The sequence below is a fragment of the Oncorhynchus mykiss genome, chromosome 31 (assembly GCF_013265735.2).
Source record: "Oncorhynchus mykiss isolate Arlee chromosome 31, USDA_OmykA_1.1, whole genome shotgun sequence".
Lineage (NCBI taxonomy): Eukaryota > Metazoa > Chordata > Actinopteri > Salmoniformes > Salmonidae > Oncorhynchus > Oncorhynchus mykiss.
The window spans coordinates 16,164,590-16,189,063 of NC_050571.1; the positions used below are offsets into that span (position 1 = coordinate 16,164,590).

At 45.0% G+C, this 24,474-nt stretch overlaps 3 protein-coding genes, 1 long non-coding RNA gene and 1 pseudogene across 6 annotated transcripts; 4 read left to right on the plus strand and 1 right to left on the minus strand.

Moving 5' to 3' along the window:
* The first annotated feature begins 253 nt into the window (after nt 1-253).
* LOC118946023 (DNA polymerase alpha subunit B-like) lies at nt 254-3,427 on the plus strand. The gene is made up of 3 exons (XM_036970011.1): nt 254-2,811; nt 2,914-2,952; nt 3,069-3,427. Exons 1-3 carry the CDS (start codon nt 2,698-2,700, stop codon nt 3,159-3,161), a joined length of 246 nt encoding a protein of 81 aa, XP_036825906.1. The 5' UTR covers nt 254-2,697; the 3' UTR covers nt 3,162-3,427.
* A 186-nt stretch (nt 3,428-3,613) lies between these two features.
* Nucleotides 3,614-8,106, plus strand: LOC110504646 (zinc finger protein ubi-d4). 3 transcript variants are annotated; one of them, XM_021583411.2, is made up of 10 exons: nt 3,614-3,728; nt 4,447-4,607; nt 4,695-4,802; nt 4,913-5,106; nt 5,230-5,407; nt 5,515-5,649; nt 5,971-6,102; nt 6,406-6,518; nt 6,610-6,691; nt 6,797-7,168. In XM_021583411.2, exons 1-10 carry the CDS (start codon nt 3,703-3,705, stop codon nt 6,883-6,885), a joined length of 1,218 nt encoding a protein of 405 aa, XP_021439086.1. In that variant the 5' UTR covers nt 3,614-3,702; the 3' UTR covers nt 6,886-7,168. The 3 variants fall into 3 exon arrangements, with proteins under 3 accessions (XP_021439086.1, XP_036825941.1, XP_021439085.1); XM_036970046.1 differs by lacking the exon at nt 3,614-3,728 and adding an exon at nt 3,734-3,782; XM_021583410.2 differs by lacking the exon at nt 3,614-3,728 and having other exon boundaries at nt 4,418-4,607; nt 6,797-8,106.
* A 3,775-nt stretch (nt 8,107-11,881) lies between these two features.
* Nucleotides 11,882-24,037, plus strand: LOC110504645 (sodium/potassium/calcium exchanger 3-like). Its single transcript, XM_036969674.1, has 15 exons — nt 11,882-11,947; nt 12,358-12,442; nt 12,707-12,801; nt 12,888-12,988; nt 13,088-13,141; nt 13,716-13,855; nt 14,692-14,916; nt 15,278-15,444; nt 15,536-15,650; nt 15,790-15,902; nt 16,168-19,042; nt 19,895-19,987; nt 20,304-20,387; nt 23,364-23,612; nt 23,709-24,037. The coding sequence occupies exons 1-11, from the start codon at nt 11,882-11,884 to the stop codon at nt 16,327-16,329; spliced, it is 1,323 nt and encodes a 440-aa protein (XP_036825569.1). The 3' UTR covers nt 16,330-19,042; nt 19,895-19,987; nt 20,304-20,387; nt 23,364-23,612; nt 23,709-24,037.
* On the plus strand, nt 13,542-14,760 carry LOC118946079. The gene is made up of 3 exons (XR_005041260.1): nt 13,542-13,855; nt 14,206-14,367; nt 14,692-14,760. It is a non-coding gene; the product is annotated as an uncharacterized LOC118946079 (long non-coding RNA).
* On the minus strand, nt 17,056-19,773 carry LOC118946007 (annotated as a pseudogene).
* Nucleotides 24,038-24,474: the final 437 nt, after the last annotated feature.

A 24,474-nucleotide genomic window follows, 5' to 3' on the forward strand; every position in this document is an offset into this window, starting at 1 on the left:
TGTTGTCAGCAAACAATGATGGTGTTGGAGTCGTGCTTGGCCACGCAGTCGTGGGTGAACAGGGAGTACAGGAGCGGACTAGGCACGCACCTCTGAAGGGCCCCCGTGTTGAGGATCAGTGTGGAGGATGTGTTGTTACATACCCTTATCACCTGGGGGCCGTCCGTCAGGAAGTCCAGGATCCAGTTGCAGAGGGGGGTGTTTAGTCCCAGGGTCCTTACTTTAGTGATGAGCTTTGTGGGCACTATGGTGTTGAACGCTGAGCTGTTGTCAATGAATAGCATTTTCAAATAGGTGTTATTTTTGTCCAGGTGGGAAATGGCAGTGTGGGTTGCGATTGAGATTGCATCATCTGTGGATCTGTTGGGGCGGTGTAACAATCTTAGGCGTAGTGGGTGAGGAGTCAGGTGCAGGAGGCAGAAAGTTCTGAATAGCTCTTTATTCAGCACCAGGCAAAATAGTATATAAAACGAAACTGAGCGTCATAAAACAAATGCCCAAAACAGGAACCAAACCAAGATCGCACTACCACACATATAAAGTGGGAATAAACAAGCCCGCATGAAGAGCAGGCGGCCTACCGACTTAAATAGCCAAACACACGAAGAGCAGGCGGCCTACCGACTTAAATAGCCAAACACAAGAAGAGCAGGCGGCCTACCGACTTAAATAGCCAAACACACAAAGAGCAGGCGGTCTACCAACTTAAATAGCCAAACACACGAAGAGCAGGCGGCCTACCGACTTAAATAGCCAAACATACGAAGAGCAGGCGGCCTACCGACTTAAATAGCCAAACATACGAAGAGCAGGCGGCCTACCGACTTAAATAGCCAAACATACGAAGAGCAGGCGGCCTACCGACTTAAATAGCCAAACATACGAAGAGCAGGCGGCCTACGACTTAAATGGCCAAACATACGAAGAGCAGGCGGCCTACCGACTTAAATAGCCAAACATATGCAGAGCAGGCGGCCTACCGACTTAAATAGCCAAACATACGAAGAGCAGGCGGCCTACCGACTTAAATAGCCAAACATACGAAGAGCAGGCGGTCTACCAACTTAAATAGCCAAACACACGAAGAGCAGGCGGCCTACCGACGTAAATAGCCAAACATACGAAGAGCAGGCGGCCTACCGACTTAAATAGCCAAACATACGAAGAGCAGGCGGCCTACCGACTTAAATAGCCAAACATACGAAGAGCAGGCGGCCTACCGACTTAAATAGCCAAACATACGAAGAGCAGGCGGCCTACCGACTTAAATAGCCAAACATATGCAGAGCAGGCGGCCTACCGACTGAAATAGCCAAACACATGAAGAGCAGGCGGCCTACCGGCTTAAATAGCCAAACACATGAAGAGCAGGCGGCCTACCAACTTAAATAGCTAAAAGTCTAAACAAGAAACAGGTGAAACAAATCAGACCAAACCAACAGAAAAGGGAAAAGGGATCAGTGGCAGCTAGTAGGCCGGTGACGACGACCGCCGAGCACCACCCGAACAGGAAGGGGGAGCCACCTTCGGTAGGAGTTGTGACAGACGGTATGTTAATTGGAGAGGGTCTAGGGTTTCTGGGATAATGGTGTTGATGTGAGCCATTTATATTATGATATGTTGTGTTATCATGATAAGTGGCCAAGCCTAACACTATGGCTGTGTTACTTCTGTGATATATTCCAGATTGTACAGGAGATGAGTTGAGTTCAGTATTATAAATACTCTTGTAGCCGTGGAAATGGTATGTGAGCTTATGATTTACTAGTCCTGTGTTTACCACTGTGTTCCTTAGGCGGACACACTCACCAGCAGCAGACCTTCCAAGAACTATGCAAGTGGCAAGGAAATCTGAACCTGTTGACGTTTCTGTTCTCTTATATAATAACAGTCCATTTATTGTATTTGTTTAGTATTGTGATATTTATGAATTACAAAATGAATATGTATTTTTATATGATATGAATGCAAATTAAAACTGGAAGACACACAGAGACATTGTTTTTGCCAGTGATTTATTTATTTTATGGATTAAACCATTAAGCACCACTATCAAAGGAAACAGTAGACAGCAGTGTACTCAGAGAGTACTCGCTCTTCCCTGGACCGGTGGTCGCCATGGAGGGCATGAATACCTCAGGGAGGAAGTTGGTAGCATTTAAACTCTGAGGGGAGAGGGATTCCTCTAAAACATCTTTGTTTGATTTCCTGGATCCTGATCAAGCCTATTCCAGGACTTAAAAACTCTGTTGGAGATTCTCAAGCTGACCGGTATGACTTCATGGAGATTCTCAAGCTGACCGGTATGACTTCATGGAGATTCTCAAGCTGACCGGTATGACTTCATGGAGATTCTCAAGCTGACCGGTATGACTTCATGGAGATTCTCAAGCTGACCGGTATGACTTCATGGAGATTCTCAAGCTGACCGGTATGACTTCATGGAGATTCTCAAGCTGACCGGGTTGACTTCATGGAGATTCTCAAGCTGACCGGTTTGACTTCATGGAGATTATCAAGCTGACCGGTATGACTTCATGGAGATTCTCAAGCTGACCGGTATGACTTCATGGAGATTCTCAAGCTGACCGGTTTGACTTCATGGAGATTCTCATGCTGACCGGTATGACTTCATGGAGATTCTCACGCTGACCGGTATGACTTCATGGAGATGCTCAAGCTAACCGGTATGACTTCATGGAGATGCTCAAGACACCCTTTCCCTACATCCCCTCTGATGGCCTGACCTTTGACCCCCTGGTAGACCTCATCAATGTCATTGTCGGGGACCTCCCCGACGTCTGCATACTGGTCAGTAGAATTGACCTCTCTTTATGAGGTAACATACACACACGCTTGCTCTCTGACTGAAGTTTGTATGTTTATGCCTTACATCTCCTCTCTAACCCACAGCTGGGACCCTTTGTGGACTCCAAACATGAGCAGATAGAGGTACCTTTTCCTTTTCTCTTGGTTACTGACTCTATAGTTAGTTTTACATATCTAGGATGTTGACTTGCATTTTATATCAGAAGTTGATTGTTTTTTTCTTTCTTTACGTGTGACAGAAGTTTCTGTTGACCGAGACGTTTGATGCCATCTTCTCCAGATGTGTAGGGAGCATCGTGAAAGGCACCGAGGGTAAATATGACTTTACATGAACCTATCCACCACACACACTGCCTCATTTTACACCCTACATACCAACCACATTAGCTCAAATGCTTCCCTTGCTGTTGTAAATAGTTCTACTTCCTCCTCTGAGTTGATTGTCGGTTTGTATTTGTTCCCCCCCGAGAGAGATGTCCACCATCACTTAATTTACCCACAACCCCCTTTCACCCTGCCGGACCTCCACAAGGACGATGAGAAGGTCATTAAAGTGTGCTTGTTATCCTACCGAATCACTACTTATTTTACAGTGTAGTTTTCCTGAGACATGTTGGACACTTCAATGATTATTAGTCATACATTCTGATTCTCACACTCTTCTTGTCAATAAATAATTATTTCTCAATCTGCTTATTGTGTTGTATTTATTTTCAGCTGACATTGTTCAACCAGTGATTTTTCTGCTACAAATTGCTCAAGTTTACATGAGAATACTCAAAAGGACCTTTGTTTTGATTAACTGGAAATGGATATTGAAACCAGCTACACGCGCAGGCGCAATGGACATTTTGACGACTGCACTGAGCAAACATGGCGGCGGCCGTAGATAGTGTTGTGTAAGTTGTCCTTAATTTTTTGGACGAGTAGGAGCATGTGACACTTTCAGAGATGTAGGCCCCGACGTAGGAGTTGACAATGTGTTGGAAATGATGGAGAAAATTACTATTTGCCCTCTAGTTGACTTTACAGCAATGCCTTGTCTATACGTAGATGGCCAACTAGCTATGGCTATTGTTTCTCTTTGCTAACTAGCTAGCAAGTTTAGCTAGCTTATATTAGACAACAATGCTTCAGTTGAAAACGATTGTCCTTTGTTAACGTACAGTAAACTGTTTCAGTACAAGATTGAAATGTATAAACGGTCGACAGATTATGGTGTTTAAATTGCACCTAACGTTAACTAATAGCTACGTAGCTAGCTTTATAAATAGGCCCATCGTTCACTGAGACCAGCGCAGCTACCTTGCCAACAATTCAAGTGCACCCTGTCTGCGGTTCTGCATTGTCTACCTACAGTCTCTGTATTGTTCGCTACAGCAGCCAAGTGTTTTCGTACATTTGCTCATAGCTTTTCCAACATCGTTAATCAGACTCTGTGGAATACACAGAGAGGTTTGATTGTTGTAAAACTGTAGCTAGATATTATCCTGTAATATTACAGGGAACGGAGTGGTCCTGTACAACAATACAGGATTATTCATTTTGAAGTGGTTAGATTAGCCACCATAATCATTTCTAGTCTAACATGAGTGTGATTGTGCTTTCTTGTTTCAGGCTCGGTGAGCAGTACTATAAGGATGCTATGGAACAGTGCCACAGCTATAATGCTCGTCTGTGTGCTGAGAGGAGCATCCTTATGCCTTTCATTGACTCTCAGACAGGTGTTGCTCAAAGCAACTGTTACATCTGGATGGAGAAGAGACACAGGAGTGCAGGTCTGTAGCAAAGACACACTTGCTCGCACACACACATTCACTCTCCTGAAAGCACACTTTAATGATCAACTTTTTTTTGTTGATCAGGCATGGCTCCTGGGCAGCTGTATAGCTATCCGTCTCGACGCTGGAGGAAGAAACGACGGTCCCACCCTCCTGAGGACCCCCGTTTGGCCTTCCCCCCTGTCAAATCAGGTACAATTCCTCCTCATATGACTTTTTATTGGTTCTTCTTTATGTGTCAGAGGGAATAGTGTGGTCTTCTGTCTCCTCTGTATTGAATAAGCCTCTATCTCTCTGTGTAGCGGAGCTGGAGCTGGGTCTGAAACGGGATGCCGTGGGAGCGGTGGACGGCAGCAGCCTGGAGGCCTTGCTGAAGGGGGAGCCCCTGGAGAGGAGGGGCCCACCGGACCCCCGGGCCCCGGAAGACAACCCAGCCACACCTGAACCTGTGGCTGCCATGGTCTCCAGCCACACCTCCTCTGGACGCATCCGCAAGGTTAGATGGGACCAATGCACATTTTACAAACCAGACTCCTAATACTCTGTACAAAAAGGTTTGAGTTTCTCCCAATAGTCTGTCAGTGCACCAATATTATCTGAAACTCTACTCTCCTTTCAGAGGGTTCTGGACCACGATGACTACCTGGATGATCTGGATGATGAGGACTTTGAGGATGAGACCCCCAAGAGACGAGGGAAGGGCAAGTCCAAGGGTCGTGGAGTGGGAAATGGAAAGAAGAAACTGGAGGCAGCTGCTGCAGCCTTGGAGGAGCAGGACAAACCATACGCCTGTGACAGTGAGTATACGTTTATTTGATGTAAATTCTGATGCGTGTATGCGTGATGCAAATCCAGTTGTTGATGTGTGTGATGACTTACACCATGATGCTGTGTGTGTTTGCAGTCTGTGGGAAGCGCTACAAGAACCGTCCGGGCCTGAGCTACCACTACACACACTCCCATCTGGCGGAGGAAGAGGGGGAGGACAGAGAGGAGATCGAGTCCCCTCCCCCCCGGCGCCAGCCTGAGGCGCACAAGAGTGAGTCACTGTTTGGAATGATAGCCACTGGAATCACCGTCTACTATAGAGATGGTCGTTTCTATTATAGATGGCGAATCACTCCTGCTTATCTCATGATACCAGACCTGGGTCAAATGCAGGTCTTAATAGTTGAGGTGCGCTTCATTTACAACAATGGATTAGTCCCAAAAGTGCATACCCAAAGCTAAATGAAGTGCACCTCAAGAGTGAGTCAAACTATTGCAAAGTTAGTCACTCTACTCTGGTTTCAGAGGGATATCAGTATTCTAGGGCAGTGTCAGTGTATTGTCTATCTCTCTGTCTCCTCTCTTATTCCAGCCCCTAAGAAAGGCCCTAACGGTCTGGCCCTGCCCAACGACTACTGCGACTTCTGTCTGGGAGACTCCGCCCACAACCAGAAGACCGGCCAGTCAGAAGAGCTAGTGTCCTGCTCAGACTGCGGACGCTCTGGTACGAACCTCCCACCCATGTCCCCATTTCTATTAAAGGGATAGTTCAGGCAAAATCTATTTAACCTGACTTGTGTCTGAAGGCCCATAGTGACAGAGTCCACAATAATCCATTATTTATTTTTGCCACAGCCAGGAGTTAGCATTGTCAAAATTCATAAATGTAAACAGCCAAACTAATGTTAGCAATACTAGACTATAATGTAGTCCTCTGGCTCTGTTTGTGTTCTGTTGATGTATTTAAACCTTTATTTAGCCCGGTTGGTAAGTCATTGAGAAGAGACCTGTGTCTGTCTCCCTTCAGGTCACCCGTCCTGCCTGCAGTTCACAGATGTGATGATGGCAGCTGTGAAGACGTACCGCTGGCAGTGTATTGAGTGCAAGTGCTGCAACGTCTGTGGTACCTCAGAGAACGACGTGAGTGCTGCTCCACCTCTGCCTTTTCATACTTCTCGTTTTCTTTGTGTTGTTTTATCACACACACTGCTTCTGTTTCTCTGTCTGTCAGGACCAGCTGCTGTTCTGTGATGACTGTGATCGAGGATACCACATGTACTGCCTCAACCCTCCTATGACTGAGCCCCCAGAAGGTATGTCACAGTCTAACCACAACTCCTGCTTGACTTCAATGAAGCCCACTTGTTAATGTTGTACTGGTGAGTTTAAACTCTCTCTTTCTCTCTGTGTGTTTCCAGGTAGTTGGAGTTGTCACCTTTGCCTGGCGCTGCTGAAGGACAAGGCATCCATATACAAACAGCAGAGCCCCACCACAGAGGATGAATAGGGGTTAGTTATTAGTATCTTTGGGGCCACCCCAGAGTAACCCACCCTGCCCTCAGCCAGGGGACCCCACCTTACCACCCCACACAAGGACAGTAAGCCCTCACACCCTGGTCCACACCCCTTAATGACCAGGAGCTAAGGTCTGGGTCTGATTGGGGACTGGAAAGGAGGGAGTTCTCTCACCACAACCCTGTCGGCAAGCCCCACCCCTTCCCGTCTCTCCTCCTATCATGGCTGTTATCTCCCCTGGACTGTTACACACTCTGCAGAGACTACCGTTACCACTGTCTCTACAGAGTTCATGTTATAAAGAAAGGATTAGCATCTCACGCTAACTATTCCCCAACTCCTCCTCCCCCCCTCTCCTTTATATGGTGTGGACTGCTAAGACAGGCAGTGTGCTTAATTTGTTGCCAAATTATCTATTTTTACTTGTTCTAAAAATAACCAAGTGTTTTGATTTATGGATTTCAAAATATGATCACGTGGTTGAGGGATATTAATAGTGGACTTTTGTAGTGAAGTTTTGTCTGTCTACTTCTTTTGGATGTTTTTAAAAACATTTATCTCAAAGGTTTTCCTGCAACAACAAAAAAAACGAAGGAACCTCTGGCGCCAAGGTCCATATGCTGTGTCCCAAATTACACTCTATTCGCTACATTGTGCACTTCTTTTGACCAAGGTCCAATAAGGTGCCTTTTGGGAGGCAACCGTAGTCATTCTATTGTGACTGAATCACATCCTACTGCTGGCCTGATTTTAAATCTAACATTATTGATCATTTGTCAGCTATCATCTTTAAGGTTTTTGTAGCTGTTCATATCTGTGCCACAATGAGCGAGGCACATTGCATGCAGACTTGCACATGTACTTGAGTTCGAATGCACACACACTCAATTCTTTAGACTTTGATTTATTATATTTTTACATTTTATATATCACTTGATATTCCATGGGGTTGGGGATTTTTTTCTAGTAGAATTTTGTAAAGTACCGGTATATACTAACAACGTCAATGGAAAACAATCATATAACACAATGTCAGTACTGTATGACCTTTTGTATTTGTTTTAAGTGTCATTTAGGTTGATTTTCTTTTGTGATATCATGTTAATGATCTCCATAATGAGTATTTATGGTAAATAATGTATTTTTATTTACTTTTTTTTTGTATTGAAACTGCTTTTGCCCTATTAAAATGTCAATGTATCTGCTAACAAAACTGTATTGGAAAATGTGTTTTAGGGAAGTGACATGGACATATAGGCAATCCCCAAGCTTCTGTTCATACTTCAGCAATTGGCACATCCAAAATTTACAAGAAACTCAGGGAGGGGTACATTTTGGCTAAATTATGTAAACTATAAAAGGAGGGGAAACTGCAAAGTAGATTATTGCACAGACTGGTATTTCACTCAACACTCATTCTCTAAAAACTGGATGCTCCGAAGTATTTACAGCGATGAAAACAGTGCAATCAGTCCAACCGTGAGTGAATAGAACATGCTGAACACTACATACATGAAGAGTGATACTACAAACATACAATGATGTATGGTTACTGCTGTGGCACTCCTAAAAGCAATACAATAGTGGGTCTTAAAGGTCCAATGCAGATATTTTTTTACCTCAAAATCAAATTATTTAGAACAATTAAGTAACTTACTGTGATTGTTTTAAATTAAAATGGTCAAAAAAAGGTTTATTGGTCTATTAACTAATTTACTGCCTGGTGATGTCGCCATGGAAGGCCAAAACTCCAGCCCACTGAAACAGGCTGAAATTTCAGGCGGTCTTTTCAAACCGCTTTTACACTAAAAGGGCATTATCATTGTTTTCAGAATTTCACAGTGTTATTCCATCCTCATAGTGTGGAAATATATAAAATGGGAATATCACGTTTTTGACTTCACTGGGCCTTTAACACTTTCACACTAAAGAATATGATTCCTCATTGTCATTATGTAACTGTAAACTGTAGATAGATTCAATTCATAAATTCATTGTGTGAAGTGCATGTTCTCAAATAGTAATCTTGAAATATCACAGATCCAGTTTGCAATATGTATCAAATATCAAATGTGAGGTTTCCCATCAATATAACTGTTCATAACTGTCTCAGAAATGCAAATGAACCCTAAATACCCGTACACATACAACTGATCAACAATGTCAACAAGTGAAAATTTCACGTCAAATAGTATCATAAATCATACTAAAATGTGTGGGAACCTGGCCTACAGTCGATGGGAACCTGGCCTACAGTCGATTGGAACCTGGCCTACAGTCGATGGGAACCTGGCCTACAGTCGATGGGAACCTGGCCTACAGTCGATGGAACCTGGCCTACAGTTGATGGGAACCTGGCCTACAGTCGATGGAACCTGGCCTACAGTCGATGGGAACCTAGCCTACAGTCGATGGGAACCTGGCTTACAGTCGATGGGAACCTGGCCTACAGTCAATGGAACCTGGCCTACAGTCGATGGAACCTGGCCTACAGTTGATGGGAACCTGGCCTACAGTCGATGGGAACCTGGCCTACAGTCGATGGGAACCTGGCCTACAGTCGATGGAACCTGGCCTACAGTTGATGGGAACCTGGCCTACAGTTGATGGGAACCTGGCCTACAGTCGATGGGAACCTGGCTTACAGTCGATGGAACCTGGTCTACAGTCGATGGAACCTGGCCTACAGTTGATGGAACCTGGCCTACAGTTGATGGGAACCTGGCCTACAGTCGATGGAACCTGGCCTAGAGTCGATTGGAACCTGGCCTACAGTCGATGGGAACCTGGCCTACAGTCGATGGAACCTGGCCTACAGTCGATGGGAACCTGGCCTACAGTCGATGGGAACCTGGCCTACAGTCGATGGAACCTGGCCTACAGTTGATGGGAACCTGGCCTACAGTCGATGGAACCTGGCCTACAGTTGATGGGAACCTGGCCTACAGTTGATGGGAACCTGGCCTACAGTCGATGGGAACCTGGCCTACAGTCGATGGGAACCTGGCTTACAGTCGATGGGAACCTGGCCTACAGTCGATGGAACCTGGCCTACAGTCGATGGGAACCTGGCCTACAGTCGATTGGAACCTGGCCTACAGTCGGTGGGAACCTGGCCTACAGTCGATTGGAACCTGGCCTACAGTCGATTGGAACCTGGCCTACAGTCGATTGGAACCTGGCCTACAGTCGATGGGAACCTGGCCTACAGTCGATTGGAACCTGGCCTACAGTCGATGGGAACCTGGCCTACAGTCGATGGGAACCTGGCCTACAGTCGATGGGAACCTGGCCTACAGTCGATGGAACCTGGCCTAGAGTCGATGGAACCTGGCCTACAGTCGATGGGAACCTGGCCTACAGTCGATGGGAACCTGGCCTACAGTCGATGGAACCTTGCCTACAGTCGATGGAACCTTGCCTACAGTCGATGGGAACCTGGCCTACAGTCGATGGGAACCTGGCCTACAGTCGATGGGAACCTGGCCTACAGTCGATGGAACCTGGCCTACAGTCGATGGAACCTGGCCTACAGTTGATGGGAACCTGGCCTACAGTCGATGGAACCTGGCCTACAGTCGATGGAACCTGGCCTACAGTCGATGGAACCTGGCCTACAGTCGATGGAAGCCAACTGAGCGGCTTTTCTGGCGGCTCTGTGTCTGTGGTGTCGGGATCATCACTGCCACCAGGCTCGTGCACCTCTTAGACGTAACAGGTGCGTTTCCCCCAGGGTTTATTCATACCAATGGGAGTCCCGTCATTCATTTAATTCATACATAAAATACTAGTGGTTTAGTCAATCATCACACCTGTTTAATTATTAAATTATCTTGCAATAATATTATGAAAACAATGTGATTTCTTGTTATAAGCTGATAATATTTAATAATATTTCCTTTTAGGAAATCATTTATGCTGCTCTATGCTGACAGACTCCCAGCCCCAGGGATGTTGTTGGGGACTTTCCCTGGTCTAAGAGAGAACTAATGCAGGAGAGAGAAGAGGAGAACCACACTTTCTACACTCCTACAATGCCCAGAGCTGGTGCACTAGTGTTTTTGTTCCTGTGTCCCTGTGCTCTTGGATCTTTGGTGTCTTGTCTTTTTACCTGTGCATTACTCCTCCCCTCCCTGCTCTCTCTTTTTGCTTCCCACTCACTCATCCAGTGTCTCTAGCCTATCTGTCAATTCCTCTGTCTGTCAGTCATCATGTCTTTAAAGGGGTTCAGACAGATGCCTAAACCCGCAGTAATACCCCTTTGAGGTCCATGTTGCTAGGCAACTAAATGCTACATTCTAAAACTGGTAGCAGTATTTTGAGCTTTTTGAAGTGCCATCCTATAGACGCAATACCCCTGTTGTCAGCGCCTGCTCTTGTCACGTCTGGTGTGTATGTGTGTGTGTGTGCGCACGTGCTTGCTTGCGTGAGTGTGTGTGTAGCGTGTATGCGTGTTCAGGGTGCGTGCAAATGTGCAGTAGGCCTATGTGAGTGAGCTTAGGCTCGAGGCCAAGGGGTCTGAGGTAGGTTGTGCTTTCTGCTGTTGTGTTCTCCTCCACAGCGCCGCTGCTGAGTCATGTGACAGTGACATATGTTCCGAAGAGTCCATTTAAGCCAGGAGCTGTGGGCCTGTTGCTAGGAGACAATATTGAACACTGCTAAAGAGAAAACACACTCAATCTCTCTCCCCTCACTCTCAGCAATCCACAAGTTTCCAGCAGATGTCTTCTCTACAGAGCAGAGGAGAAAAGGAGCAGTTCTTCTCCATGTAGTCTGTGTGAGTGGCCTACCATGTCATCAGGAATTAGAATACATACAGTATATAGTCATTTAACAGGATCTCTATGTAGCCTACTACCTTGTTCAACGCTGCTGTCGTAGTACACCATTCTACTGTAACAGTACCCCAACAATCTCTATGTCATCCAACTCAGTCCACAGACAGGCTGTTTCTTTTCAGGCGGTCTACATGTTCCTAGGTGGTCTACATGTTCTATGCCCTGGCTATAGTCTGTGATGTCTATTTCGTTCCATCACTGGAGAAGATATCAGAGGTGACAATAAAGAATCCTTCCCACTTCTGTTAGTTTCTTTGCAGGTTGACGTTTATTGTCATGAGTCTTGACTTGGAGGCAGAACTGAGCGGTTTCTGCTAGATGGGCCAGCTGCAAAGTCATTATTGGCTATATGGTAAAAAGTCATGATTTAATAAGTATTTTATTTGTTCTTAATTTAAGGTGAGGGTGAGACATTAGGGTTAGCAGTGTGGTTAAGGTTAGGTTTAAAATGTGTGGTTGTGCCAGCTACTGACCACTCTGCATTGCTGTACCCAGTACATGAGTCATCTCAATAAATGGCAACCTGTGGTTTGTTTCCCTCATTATTGCCGCTTCACTGATTGCAGTTTTTTTTAAATTACAAATCCGCTTTGTTTATCCATTAACCTCCTTAACCTCTCTTCTAGAATCTTCAACTTAGTGAGGATGTTGCCGGGGCAACGTTCATGGCAGCTGGAAGCTCCGCTCCTGAGCTCTTCACCTCCTTGATTGGTCCGTATTCTACATCCTTGATCCTGGGCAGGACAAATCTTTGGCCAATGTTCAGATAGAAATGTATGATGTAGAACAAACATACCTCTCTGGTATATAGAATAACAATCACGTCAGCTCCAGTCATGGCATTTCTATCTGCTAAGTTTCAGAACGATTTCAATCTGATCATGGCCCAGGTCACTAAAAGTGGCCTGCAAATGAGTACCGATTGGACTGATTGGCTCAATATGCATTGGTGTTATCCTCCTCTTGTCCTCCCAGGTGTCTTCATCACTAAAGGTGACCTGGGGGTAGGCACCACCGTGGGATGGGCTGTCTTCAACATCATCGGCATCTGTGGGATCTTCACCGTACAGGTAACTCACCTTATTTGAAACAGGTGAAAGCAATATGACAGGATTTAGATAGGTGTTGTTAATCAGTATGTTGTGTTCTCTTGCAGCCCATCTTTCTGAGCTGGTGGCCGCTGCTCCGTTATACTCTCTACTACATCCTGTCTATACTGATGCTGATTGTGGTGATCTATGACGACAAAGTGATTTGGTAAGGACACTGGACCATTAACAAGACTGGGTTCTCTACATGTTTATAACTCAGTGATACATACAGGTTGTGCTTTTAAACAGTGTTTCTGTGTTGTAGGTGGGAGACCATCATACTGATCTCCATGTATCTAGTCTACATTATCATCATGAAGTGAGTAACTGGCTACATTATCATCATGAAGTGAGTAACTGGCTACATTATCATCATGAAGTGAGTAACTGACTACATTATCATCATGAAGTGAGTAACTGACTACATTATCATCATGAAGTGAGTAACTGACTACATTATCATCATGAAGTGAGTAACTGACTACATTATCATCATGAAGTGAGTAACATTATCCATCGACTGCTTTGCCTGTGCATTTTATAGTTTGCGGTTTGTTCAGTGCGCCCTCTTATTTCTTCAATATTTTTTTTATTTAACTAGGCAAGTCAGTTAGGAACAAATTCTTATTTACAATGACGGCCTACCCCGGCCAAACCTGGACGACTCTGGGCCAATTGTGTGCCGCCCATGGGACTCCCAATCACGTCCGGACGTGATACAGCCTGGATTCGAACCAGGGACTGTAGTAACGCCTCTTGCACTGAGATGCAGTGCCTTAGACCGCTGCAACACTCGGGAGTCCCAACATTTTCTTCCTATAAGCACAAGCAAGGTACAGTATCTATCCATGACAGATGTTGGTTGTGATACTGTGTGTTGTGTCTGTGTGTAGGCTCAACAGATCCCTGTCAGGCTGGGTGGAAAGGCACTGTGGTCGAGGGGGTCAGCCCTGTTTCAGTACCCTGAGACGGACCACCGCAGTTGGGCATGGAGGAGTCGACTGTGACACTGACATGGTGCTGCTGAAGAGAGGTGGGTTTGTGTCTACCACTGGTTGTGTGTGTGTGTGTGTGTGTGTGTGTGTGTGTGTGTGTGTGTGTGCACACACTTGTATCCACATTGCTTCAGATTTTTTTTCAATCGATTGGAACATATTCCTATTGGATCAGACATACAGTAGCTCCTTCAACTGAAAATGTATGCTCTCCATCCGCCCTCTCCTCCACCTTCTCTTCCTTCTCCTCCTCCATATCTCCTCCTCCCCATCTCCTTTTCTCTCCTTCTCCATCTCTCCTCCTCCTCCCTGTCTCCTTTCCCTCCCTCTCTCCTTCTCCCTCCCTCTCTCCTCCTCCTCCATCTCTCCTCCTCCCTCCCGCTCCCAGACTCGTGTGCAGGTCAGGACTCTGCAGTAGTGATGGTGGATGAGTTGATGAGTCTGCGGCCTCACCAGCTGAGCTTCTGAGGCAAGCCTCTGTCTCCTGATCACCCCACATTTCCCCCCCTACACACGCCTCCGCATGGCAGGACGCATGGTCATCACTGAGGTAAACACCACACACACAGCGGTATGTGTCCACAACTTAGCATGGCAGGACGCATGGTTATAATAGAAGAGAAAACACTCACACATACATTGCATATTCCCTTACACCCCCATGCCTTAGCCTTTGCTGGATGCATAATTACAAAACACAGACACACACACACACTATGCTTGTATCATCCCTGTTGCTCTGTTCTGGCTGAATGCCAACATTGTGCTGTTGAATGTTCTCCTGCGCCATGCTCGAGTTGTGACATACTCCTACTCTAACAGTTAAAAACTGTAAAACGTAGAAAATGTGTCTCTTACCTTCTCACTCACACAGAGACAGAGGTTGATCCGTGCTCGGTGCCAGGAGCACGATGGGGCCACATGGGGAATAGAGAGCGGTGGGGCGGGGCGGGGGACAGTGAGAGGCAGTCCCTGGAGGGGGACGGAGACAGGGATGGGGGCCCGGAAGGGAACACAGGGGGGTTACAGCCCAAAGAGGAGGAAGAGGAGGAGCTGGAGGAAGAAGAGGTGGTCCCTTTCAGTCCCTTCATAGTGCCAGGTGAGTGTTGCCTTACTTATTCTGATGATAAAGTCTGGTTCCTTGCTGCTGCTTCTTGCTCTTTGTAGTTTGAGGTCAGGTTACTGTAAAGCTCTTTGTCGAATGAGGTCAGGTTACTGTAAAGCTCTTTGTAGTTTGAGGTCAGGTTACTGTAAAGCTCTTTGTAGGTTGAGGTCAGGTTACTGTAAAGCTCTTTGTAGGTTGAGGTCAGGTTACTGTAAAGCTCTTTGTAGTTTGAGGTCAGGTTACTGTAAAGCTCTTTGTGGGTTGAGGTCAGGTTACTGTAAAGCTCTTTGTGACTACTGTTGCACTTGATTGATTGATGACTGGAAAACCAAGGTGCTGCTTCCTCCGTCCTCAGGAGGGCACTGTGGGTGTGTGCGCTGGCTGGTGTCATGGCAACTGTGCCTGCTGCTCTGCTGCACCATACCCAACTGTGTCCTGCCTCGCTGGAGCCGCTGGTACCTCCTGACCTTTCTGGCCTCCACACTCTGGGTCGCACTCTTCTGCTACCTTATGGTCTGGATGGTATGACTACAGAGCACACATACACAAGCTCACACATAAAAACACACATCACATAACACATAATCTCCTATGTCACCTAATGCCCTTCCAGGTGACCATTATCAGTTTCACGCTGGGCATCCCTGAGGTGGTGATGGGCATCACCTTGCTGGCAGCTGGCACCAGCGTACCAGACTGTATGGCCAGCCTCATCGTCGCACGACAAGGTACCGGAATTCTAAACGGTCTGTGTGTGTTGTGACGTTAGCCTTTTGGTTTGTTTGTTTTGTACGGTATGAAGGACATGCCTGTCTAACTGTATGCCTTGTTTTGACTATTGTGTGTGTGTGTGTGTTTGTTTTGTAGGTATGGGGGACATGGCTGTCTCTATCTCCATTGGTAATAATATCTTTGATGTGCTTCTGGGAATTGGGTTTCCTTGGTTCCTGCGCACTCTGGTGGTCGACTATGGATCAGAGGTAGGGACATATTTTTTGGTGTTGATTCGTTTCTGTGTGGTTCTGGTTGACAAACCAAAAAGCTGCTAGACGCTATACCCTTGAGGTTCCCAGATGCAAAGATTGAGTGTTTTTATGGTTGGCAGGTGTTCAACAGTAAAGGCCTGGTGTATTCAGTCATTCTGCTGTTGGGTTCAGTGTTTCTCACTGTAATATCTCTTCAAGTCTATATTTTTAGGACAAAGTCAAACCGTATACAGTACTTTCTCCTCTCACTTCTCTGCAGGTCCTGAGTGTTCATCTGAACCGTTGGTGGATGGACCGCAGACTGGGTCTCTGTTTAATGATGCTCTATCACCGCTGCCTTCATCTCGACACTGTTCCCTCTGCTCATATCTCGATCACCATAGCAGTGTCGGTTCTCCGGTTGATATCTGATGTAGCATGAACAACATTCAATCTGATGCACTCTCAGGGAAAGCTAGTTCTTTACGTGCAGCCATATATTTGTACTGTCAGCCTCATCATCCCTGCACTCATTATTTCCCACTCTCTTTTGCCAGAAGCTCAACATCTTCCGCGGGCATCTCTAACACTTCCTCCACGGAACCGAGAGGCAAGAGGGGCTTTTTGCGAAAACATTCCATCCTTGCATACAATAAATAGCCTATTGTTTTAAAAGTCACGTCATCGCAAGTCTGTACTGCTTCCAGAATATCCCATTCCCATCATCTCTCCTTCGCGCCCAGTCTGTTCCAGTGTTTTCGAGGCTCCGTCACGAGGGGTGTTTACCGTGCGTTCTTGGTGCCACCATCAGTGAGCGCGCCAATTGGGTGGGGCGCACCAAGGAGTGAGCTCCAGTTTCAGGGTCCAGATATGTATTTATCATAATAAACACGAGAGAGCTACATATGTTATGCATACGCCATTATGTCACTAATAATATACTATAGTACCAAGACACACAGAGAGACACAATTCCAATAAATACCTTTTTATTTCATTTTTATCCAAATGCATCCATTAGGAGCACAAAATAATTGTAGCAGGAGTGCCACTGACCAATAAGTATGAGTGTGTTAATACATATTTTAAATGTCAAATGCTGAGTGCTACATTACCTAGTAGATATACCCTTAAGACAATATTGATAGAGAAGGAGGTCAAAGCATAATCAATAGTTTGACATTTATTCAGAGATAGTGAAACTCAAACACATCACATACACTGAGTATAACAAACATTTGGAACACCTTCCTAATATTGAGTTGTACCCCCCTCACCTCTACAAGTTGTAAAAAACAAAGCAGCAGCGTTGCAGTTCTTGACCCAAACCAGTGCGCCTAGCCCCTACTACCATACCCTGTTCAAAGGCACTTCAATCTTTTGCCTTGCCCATTCGGTGGCACACGTACACAATCCATGTCTTAATTGTCTAAAGGCTTAAAAATCCTTCTTTAACCTGCCTCCTCCCCTTCACCTAAACTGATTGGAGTGGATTTAACAAGTGACATCAATAAGGGATCATAGCTTTAACCTGGATTCACTTGGTTTTGGTGGTGGTTTTGGCCTAAATTAGTTAATAGACCAATAACAGAGAGTTCCAAATATCTCTGCTAATAACAGCTCATTTTCATGTTCCTCTTGCCACTCCCAGACATTCTTAGCAACATTTTTGCTTCAGAAATTGCATGGATTCACACACAAGGCATAAAACTTCAGTTACAAGTATTAACAAGCATTAACAAGCATACTTCTAAGCATATAAACACTAAGGCTAACTTAGAAGACAAAGCAAATGAAACAAATACCAAAAGATAGTTTTGGGGTGGCATTTTCCTTTAAGGAAAAAACAAAACGAAGGTGGTTGTCCAGGTGTATGTGTGGGCGTATAATGAATCCCATCAGGGACAACTTAAGCATTTTAGCTAATTAGCAACTTTTCAACTACTTACTACTTTTTAGATACTTTGCAACTACTTAGCATGTTTGCTAACCCTAACCTTAATCCTTTAACCTAACTCATAAACTTAACCCTAACCTAGTTAACGTTAGCCAGCTAGCTAATGTTAGCCACCTTGCTAGAATTCGTAACATTTCATACTTTCAGTAAATTCGTAACAAATAGTACATTTGCAAATTTGTAACATATTATATGCTTTGTACATTCGTAAACTATAATACAAATTGTAAATCGTAACATGTCACATGAAATTGGGGATGTACATCCACACATTAATACATACCATATGAAACATATCATACTAAATGGAGTGTGACGGATTTACGTACTGAATAATACGAAATGCTCTGAGACCAGGTTGCACATACAGATACACATACCCTTTCTCTCTCTCTCTCGCTCACATACACACCTCTCACTCGCTCGGTTCTCCCTTGCTCTCTCTCTCTGAACATACACCCTCCCCCTCTCTCCCTCCCAGTCTAACCAGAGACGAGCATGATCCAGGGCATGGGTTGTAGCAGGATGCTGTGCAGCGTGACTCCTTCCTTCAGGATAATGATGCAGACCTGTGTTCACCACTACAGTGTACAGCAGCCCCGTCCACATGAACAGCAGACAGCTGAGGAAGTAGTGGTAGTTACGGAAGCCCACACACTGGCCGAAGAACACACAGTGGTGGTCTCGTCTCAGAACACACACCTTACTGTCATAGCAGAGGGAGCACTGTGGGGGAGTGTGGGTCTCACATGTGTAGCTGTACCTGTGGGTCAAGTAAAGGTGTGTTACAATGTAATAACTGCAGATAACAGGTAATGAACACTGGGGAAATAATATTTGAATGATGAGATCAATCTCTGCTCCAGAACATTTTCTGAATATCGCTAGCCTATTGATGAGGTACCTCTGGCCATCATTGCGTAGTCTCAACACACAGTCAAGTGATTAAAACAGTCTGAACAGTTTGTTAGTCCTAATGATGAACCACTTTGTCTATTTAGATTACCTCCAGCCTTGCGCGATTCCTTCTGAGCCAAGAAACACACCTTTGATGCTGGGCCTGGTTTTCACAAACAACGAGGCGTTCCATGTGATATTTCCCAACATGAAGTACTGCGGGAGGAGGTGCAGTCTTCCACACAGTAGACCACTGGGTCTTGTTCTGGTCCAGTTGGAGCGGCGCCTCGACCAGGACCAGGTAACCCACCTCCGTGGTGATGGAGAACACGAGAACGGTGTTCAGAACTATGGGCAGGTAGCGTCACGTCTTCTCCACGCGATCCCACAACCGACCATCGAAGCTTAACCATGTCGTGGTGCCTTCTCAGTCTTGTGTCCTCTATGCTTCCTTGTTTCCGCCGCTCTGATGTGATTTTATCTAACAGGATTATAGCTGACAGGTGAAAGAAGGGGGACGTTTTTCACAGATTTACACGTATCATGTTTGAGATCTGATGTTGACGTTAGCGATTGAGTGATTACGGACAATTCTTACTCCTTTTACCAACATGTAAACTGACTACAACATGTCTATTGTCATTAAGAAAGATCGGTGTGTGGACAAGTGTTGATGCGCTTTCATTTCAAAGGAAGTTGAGCTGTCAGTGTAGCCAGTGTTACATGAAAATACGTCCCCCATGTCTATACGTATCGCGTCCATGTTCCGTGTGAAATTACTAAAGGACTGTACTACAACAAAGTTGTATTCCTCTCTGATTATAATTAGTCCTGTGCATTTGCATTAAGATAAACTCTCCTAAATATGAAAGTTAATTATTGACTATTAGATATTCAAATTACATTACTTTAATTTTATGGAGGTTATTCATTAGTGTAACGTTATTTCTTCCATATATTTTCTTACTCATAGATGGTGATGACAGCAAAGATAGGTTTCCTCAATTCATCTGTGACGACAGTGAGGTCCATATGCCCCCTGTTCCTCCCCTTAGTAGAGAGCAATACAACCAACCCTTAATCCATGTTAATCCCAGGCTGTGCTTGTGAGCCTTTCATTTCAAAAGTTTTGTGGTCCCTGCCATGCCCACAGTGAAAGAGAAATTATGTCTACCTGGTATATGGACGGTGTCGGGGAGAACCGAGGTGGTTATACAAAACAGGGACCAGAACTTCTGCTACAGAGGTGAGAGCGAGAGAACTGTCAATCATCATTTCATATAAAACTTTCATTTCATTTGAGATTATACAGGGGTTGAATGATTGCTGTGACTTGTACTAGTATGACATGAAAGGTTGTTTTATTTGTTGGTCAATTTGCTTTTTCAACATTGTTGTTTTGATTATGAGACAATCCGTTTTTGTTAACTGCACTGTAGGGCAGGCTCACTGTCTGTCCACCACTAGGGTATTATGGAATAATCCATGTCAGGAAGCACAGGAAATAAAATAAATCAGAGCATGTTCAATAGCTCTGTTCTGTCGTGTCCTCCTCCCCACAGTGAGCGCGGGAGGATGAAGCTGCAGAGTAACCTTGTGGAGAGAGAAGAGCAGCGATCTGGCACATGAGCTGGACATCAAACCAGGTAAGAACCATTGCTTCATACAATCTAAACTTGCTCAACTGTACACTAACTAACAATGTACCAGCAACTAAACCCAAGCTAAGGGTCAACATTGGCCCTAGCTGCCTGTTAAATGTAATTGTTGAACTCAAATCTGTGTGTGTGTGTGTGCAGTGCATCTGTCAAGTGGACATGGACCGAGCAGCAGAACCCTGAAGGGTTATTCATGGTCTGTAGATCCCGTTACAGATGAGGATGATGATATTGAAAGTCTTCTTGCTCCACAAGCAAAGTAAAGACAGTGTCAGCAGCAGGGAGAAGAGGAAGAAGGGAGGAAGAGCGGGGCATAGCGCAACAGACAGGTCCTCTGCAGGATCCGGGGAGGTTATTGCTGAGGCTTCAGTATTTTCTGCCTCTATGGTACAAAGCTGACATCGGAGGCAAAGAGCAAGACAAACAGAAGGAGTAGGAGTCCCTGAGTCATAGGGAGGGGTTGGTGAGTCAAATGGAGGAATCAAGTCAAATCAGGAATCAGGGAGTCATAGGGCATAGACAATGAGTTAAAAGGGGGAGTCAATAAGTCAAATTGAGTCAGGGAGTCATAGGGAGGAAGTAGCCAGAGATAAAGAAGTAAGAGAGAATGACATGGAGGCCACAGAAGGAGAAGAGGAGAGTGGTCTGAATCACTGTGAAGGAGGGAGCAACAGGAGAAGAAGAGAGTCTGGTCTGACTCTGTGTGGAGGAGGGAGCAACAGGAGATTAGGAGAGTCTGGTCTGACTCGGTGTGGAGGAGGGAGCAACAGGAGAATAGGAGAGTCTGGTCTGACTCAGTATGGAGGAGGGAGCAACAGGAGAAGAGGAGAGTCTGGTATGACTCAGTATGGAGGAGGGAGCAACAGGAGAGGAGGAGGAGGAAATTGAACATGATGGGGGGGGGGAGAAAAGGGAATGGGAGAACACAAGGAGAATATGAGAATAAAGGGAATGAGACTGGCAGTCTCCATGGGGGTGTCACAGGATTCAATTCTCGGGCCGACTCTTTTCTCTGTATACATCAATGATGTCGCTCTTGCTGCTGATGATTCTCTGATCCACCTTTACGCAGACAACACTATTCTGTATACATCTATCCCTTCTTTGGACACTGTGTTAACAAACCTCCAGACGAGTTTCAATGCCATACAACTCTCCTTCCGTGGCCTCCAACTGCACTTAAATGCAAGTAACACTAAATGCATGCTCTTCAACCGATCGCTGCCCGTACCCGCCCGCCCGTCCAGCATCACTACTCTGGACGGTTCTGTCTTAAAATATGTGGACAACTATAAATACCTAGGTGTCTGGTTAGACTGTAAACTCTCCTTCCAGACTCACATTAAGCATCTCCAATCCAAAATTAAATCTAGAATCGGCTTCCTATTTCGCAACAAAGCATCCTTCACTCATGCTGCCAAACATACCCTCGTAAAACTGAGTGACTATTGATCCTTGACTTCGGTGATGTCATTTACAAAATAGCCTCCAACATTCTACTCAGCGAATTGGATGCAGTCTATCACAGTGCCATCTGTTTTGTCACCAAAGCCCCATATGCTACCCACCACTGCGACCTGTATGCTCTTGTTGACTGGCCCTTGCTTCATATTCGTCGCCAAACCCACTGGCTCCAGGTCATCTATAAGTCTTAAAGGTAAAGCCCCACCTTATCTCAGTTCACTGGTCACCATAGCAGCACCCACCTGTAGCACGCGCTCCAGCAGGTTTATTTCACTGGTCATCCCCAAAGCCAACTCCTGCTTTGGCCGACTTTCCTTCCAGTTCTCTGCTGCCAATGACTGGAACGAATTGCAAAAATCACTGAAGCTGGAGTCTTATATCTCCCTCACCAACTTTAAGCATCAGCTGTCAGAGCAGCTTACCGATCATTGCACGTGTACACAGCCCATCTGTAAATAGCCCACCCAACTACCTCATCCCCATATTGTTATTTATTATTTTGCTCCTTTGCACCCCAGTATCTCTACTTGCAAGTTCATCTTCTGCACATATAATCCTACGGTGTTAGTGCTAAATTGTAATTATTTTGCCACTATGGCCTATTTATTGCCTTTACCTCCCTAATCTTACTACATTTGCACACACTGTATATAGATTTTCCTATTGTGTTATTGACTGTACGTTTGTTTATCCCATGTGTAGCTCTGTGTGTCGCACTGCTTTGCTTTATCTTGGCCAAGTCGCATTTGTAAATAAGAACTTGTTCTCAACTGGCCTACCTGGTAAAATAAAGGTGAAATAAAAAATAAATAAGAAGGGGCAACATACCCCAAATTAGTTGACTGCACGCGCCAAAAAACATGTCTTCCTGTGGTGAAGAAGAAGCTCTTATCCAACACGTCAAAGTTTACTTGCCCACGTGGAAGTTGGAGGAAAACCTTTGAAAGGTAGATAGGGAAATATATGTTTATGAGTTTTATATATATACACAGTGTAACTGTGTTTTTCAGTCCACACACTGTATCAATATTGTCAACCAAATGTTTTGATTATTTTTGTTTGCGAAAGTGCCCTAGAAAATATTGCAGGCTGAGCTTGGGAATCAGTCCATTGCATTGTTGAAGACACGCTAGCTAGCTAACGTTTGCCAATTATACTGTTATCATAGGTTTGTCAATGGTCTGTTTTATCTTATATTTATTCACGGCAGTGCATACATTTTCCTTAAAGCTGAAATCCGCAGAGGGGTATATTACAAAGGAAGATCAATGCCTTAGCCAGCTAACTTGCCTTCTGTTCTGGTCAAGGTGTGTCTTTGCGCTAAATCCTGACTACTCAAATGACGTTGCAAGAGAGAGGAAGTGGAAAGTAACAACCGCTAAAGATAAACATAGGAACAACGTGTGATGGCCCAAATGCCCATAAATGGAATGTATTGTAATCTATAATAGTGCATATGAGCCATATACATGTTTCTGACATTTTGCCCCTCGCTTTCAGGATGTCATCCAATTGCAGTGTGACCACGTTACAGCTGGACTCAGTGAGACAGGCAGAATGCCACCCTGTTCACCTACTACCCTGCAGAGGTGTCCCAGTTCTTTACAGCCACCATCAAAGACTGAAAACATGGTACATTGAGGCAGCAGTAGCTGCATTCATGCATTCTGTACATAAACCGTTGTGGAAAACCAACACTCTGATGACAGCATCGTCATGGCAATGACCTGGCCGGATCTGGCAAAAGTGGTGAGTGTGCAAAACAATCATTTGTTTTAAGAGGACCATTAGCATGCGTTACCATATGTAGCCCCTGTGGAATAACACATGATTCATCTTTGACAGATACACATGCCAGTGGATGACTGACATGGAAGAGGCCTAAGCAAAGATCAATGCCTTCTCTACCCTCATTTTCCTGCTGCAGCCCGAAGACTGCCTCAACACATTGGTTGTGTTCAGTAGCCATTGCTTAGCTTGTGAAAATAGGAATAATGGCCAGACAATGGGTAGAATACTCCTTACAGTGTTGTAATGGAGTGTCTATCTTTTACAGATCCATGGGGTGAACTGTGCTTGCTGCTTCTTGTGACCTCTGTAGCCATTGTACCATGTTCTTTTTGTTGTATATTTCTGTCAACAATTCTACTCATATTATAGGCCATTGTAATTGTGTTGAAGTCATTTATTGAACAATACTCCAATGGAAAGAAATATCTAAATATGTTGGACTGAAGAACTGTCCATGTTCTATTCAAAGCAATGAAGTAGTAATGATACTCATCCAATTGTGAAAGTTGGCAACAATGGAGATTATTGTATCAGTATCAGACAATTATGCTATTAGTGTTGACAAAAACTGTACCCTTGACAACTGCCGATTTCTATCTAGAATATATTATAACATACAGGTAACTGCCAAAATTAAGGAAACACCAACATAAAGCATCTTAATAGGGCGTTGGGCCTCCACGAGCCAGAACAACTTCAATGCACCTTGGCATAGATTCTACAAGTGTCTGGAACTCTAGTGGAGGGATGCAACACCATTCTTCCACAAGAAATTCCATCTGGTATTTTGTTGATGGTGGTGGAAAATGCTGTCTCAGGC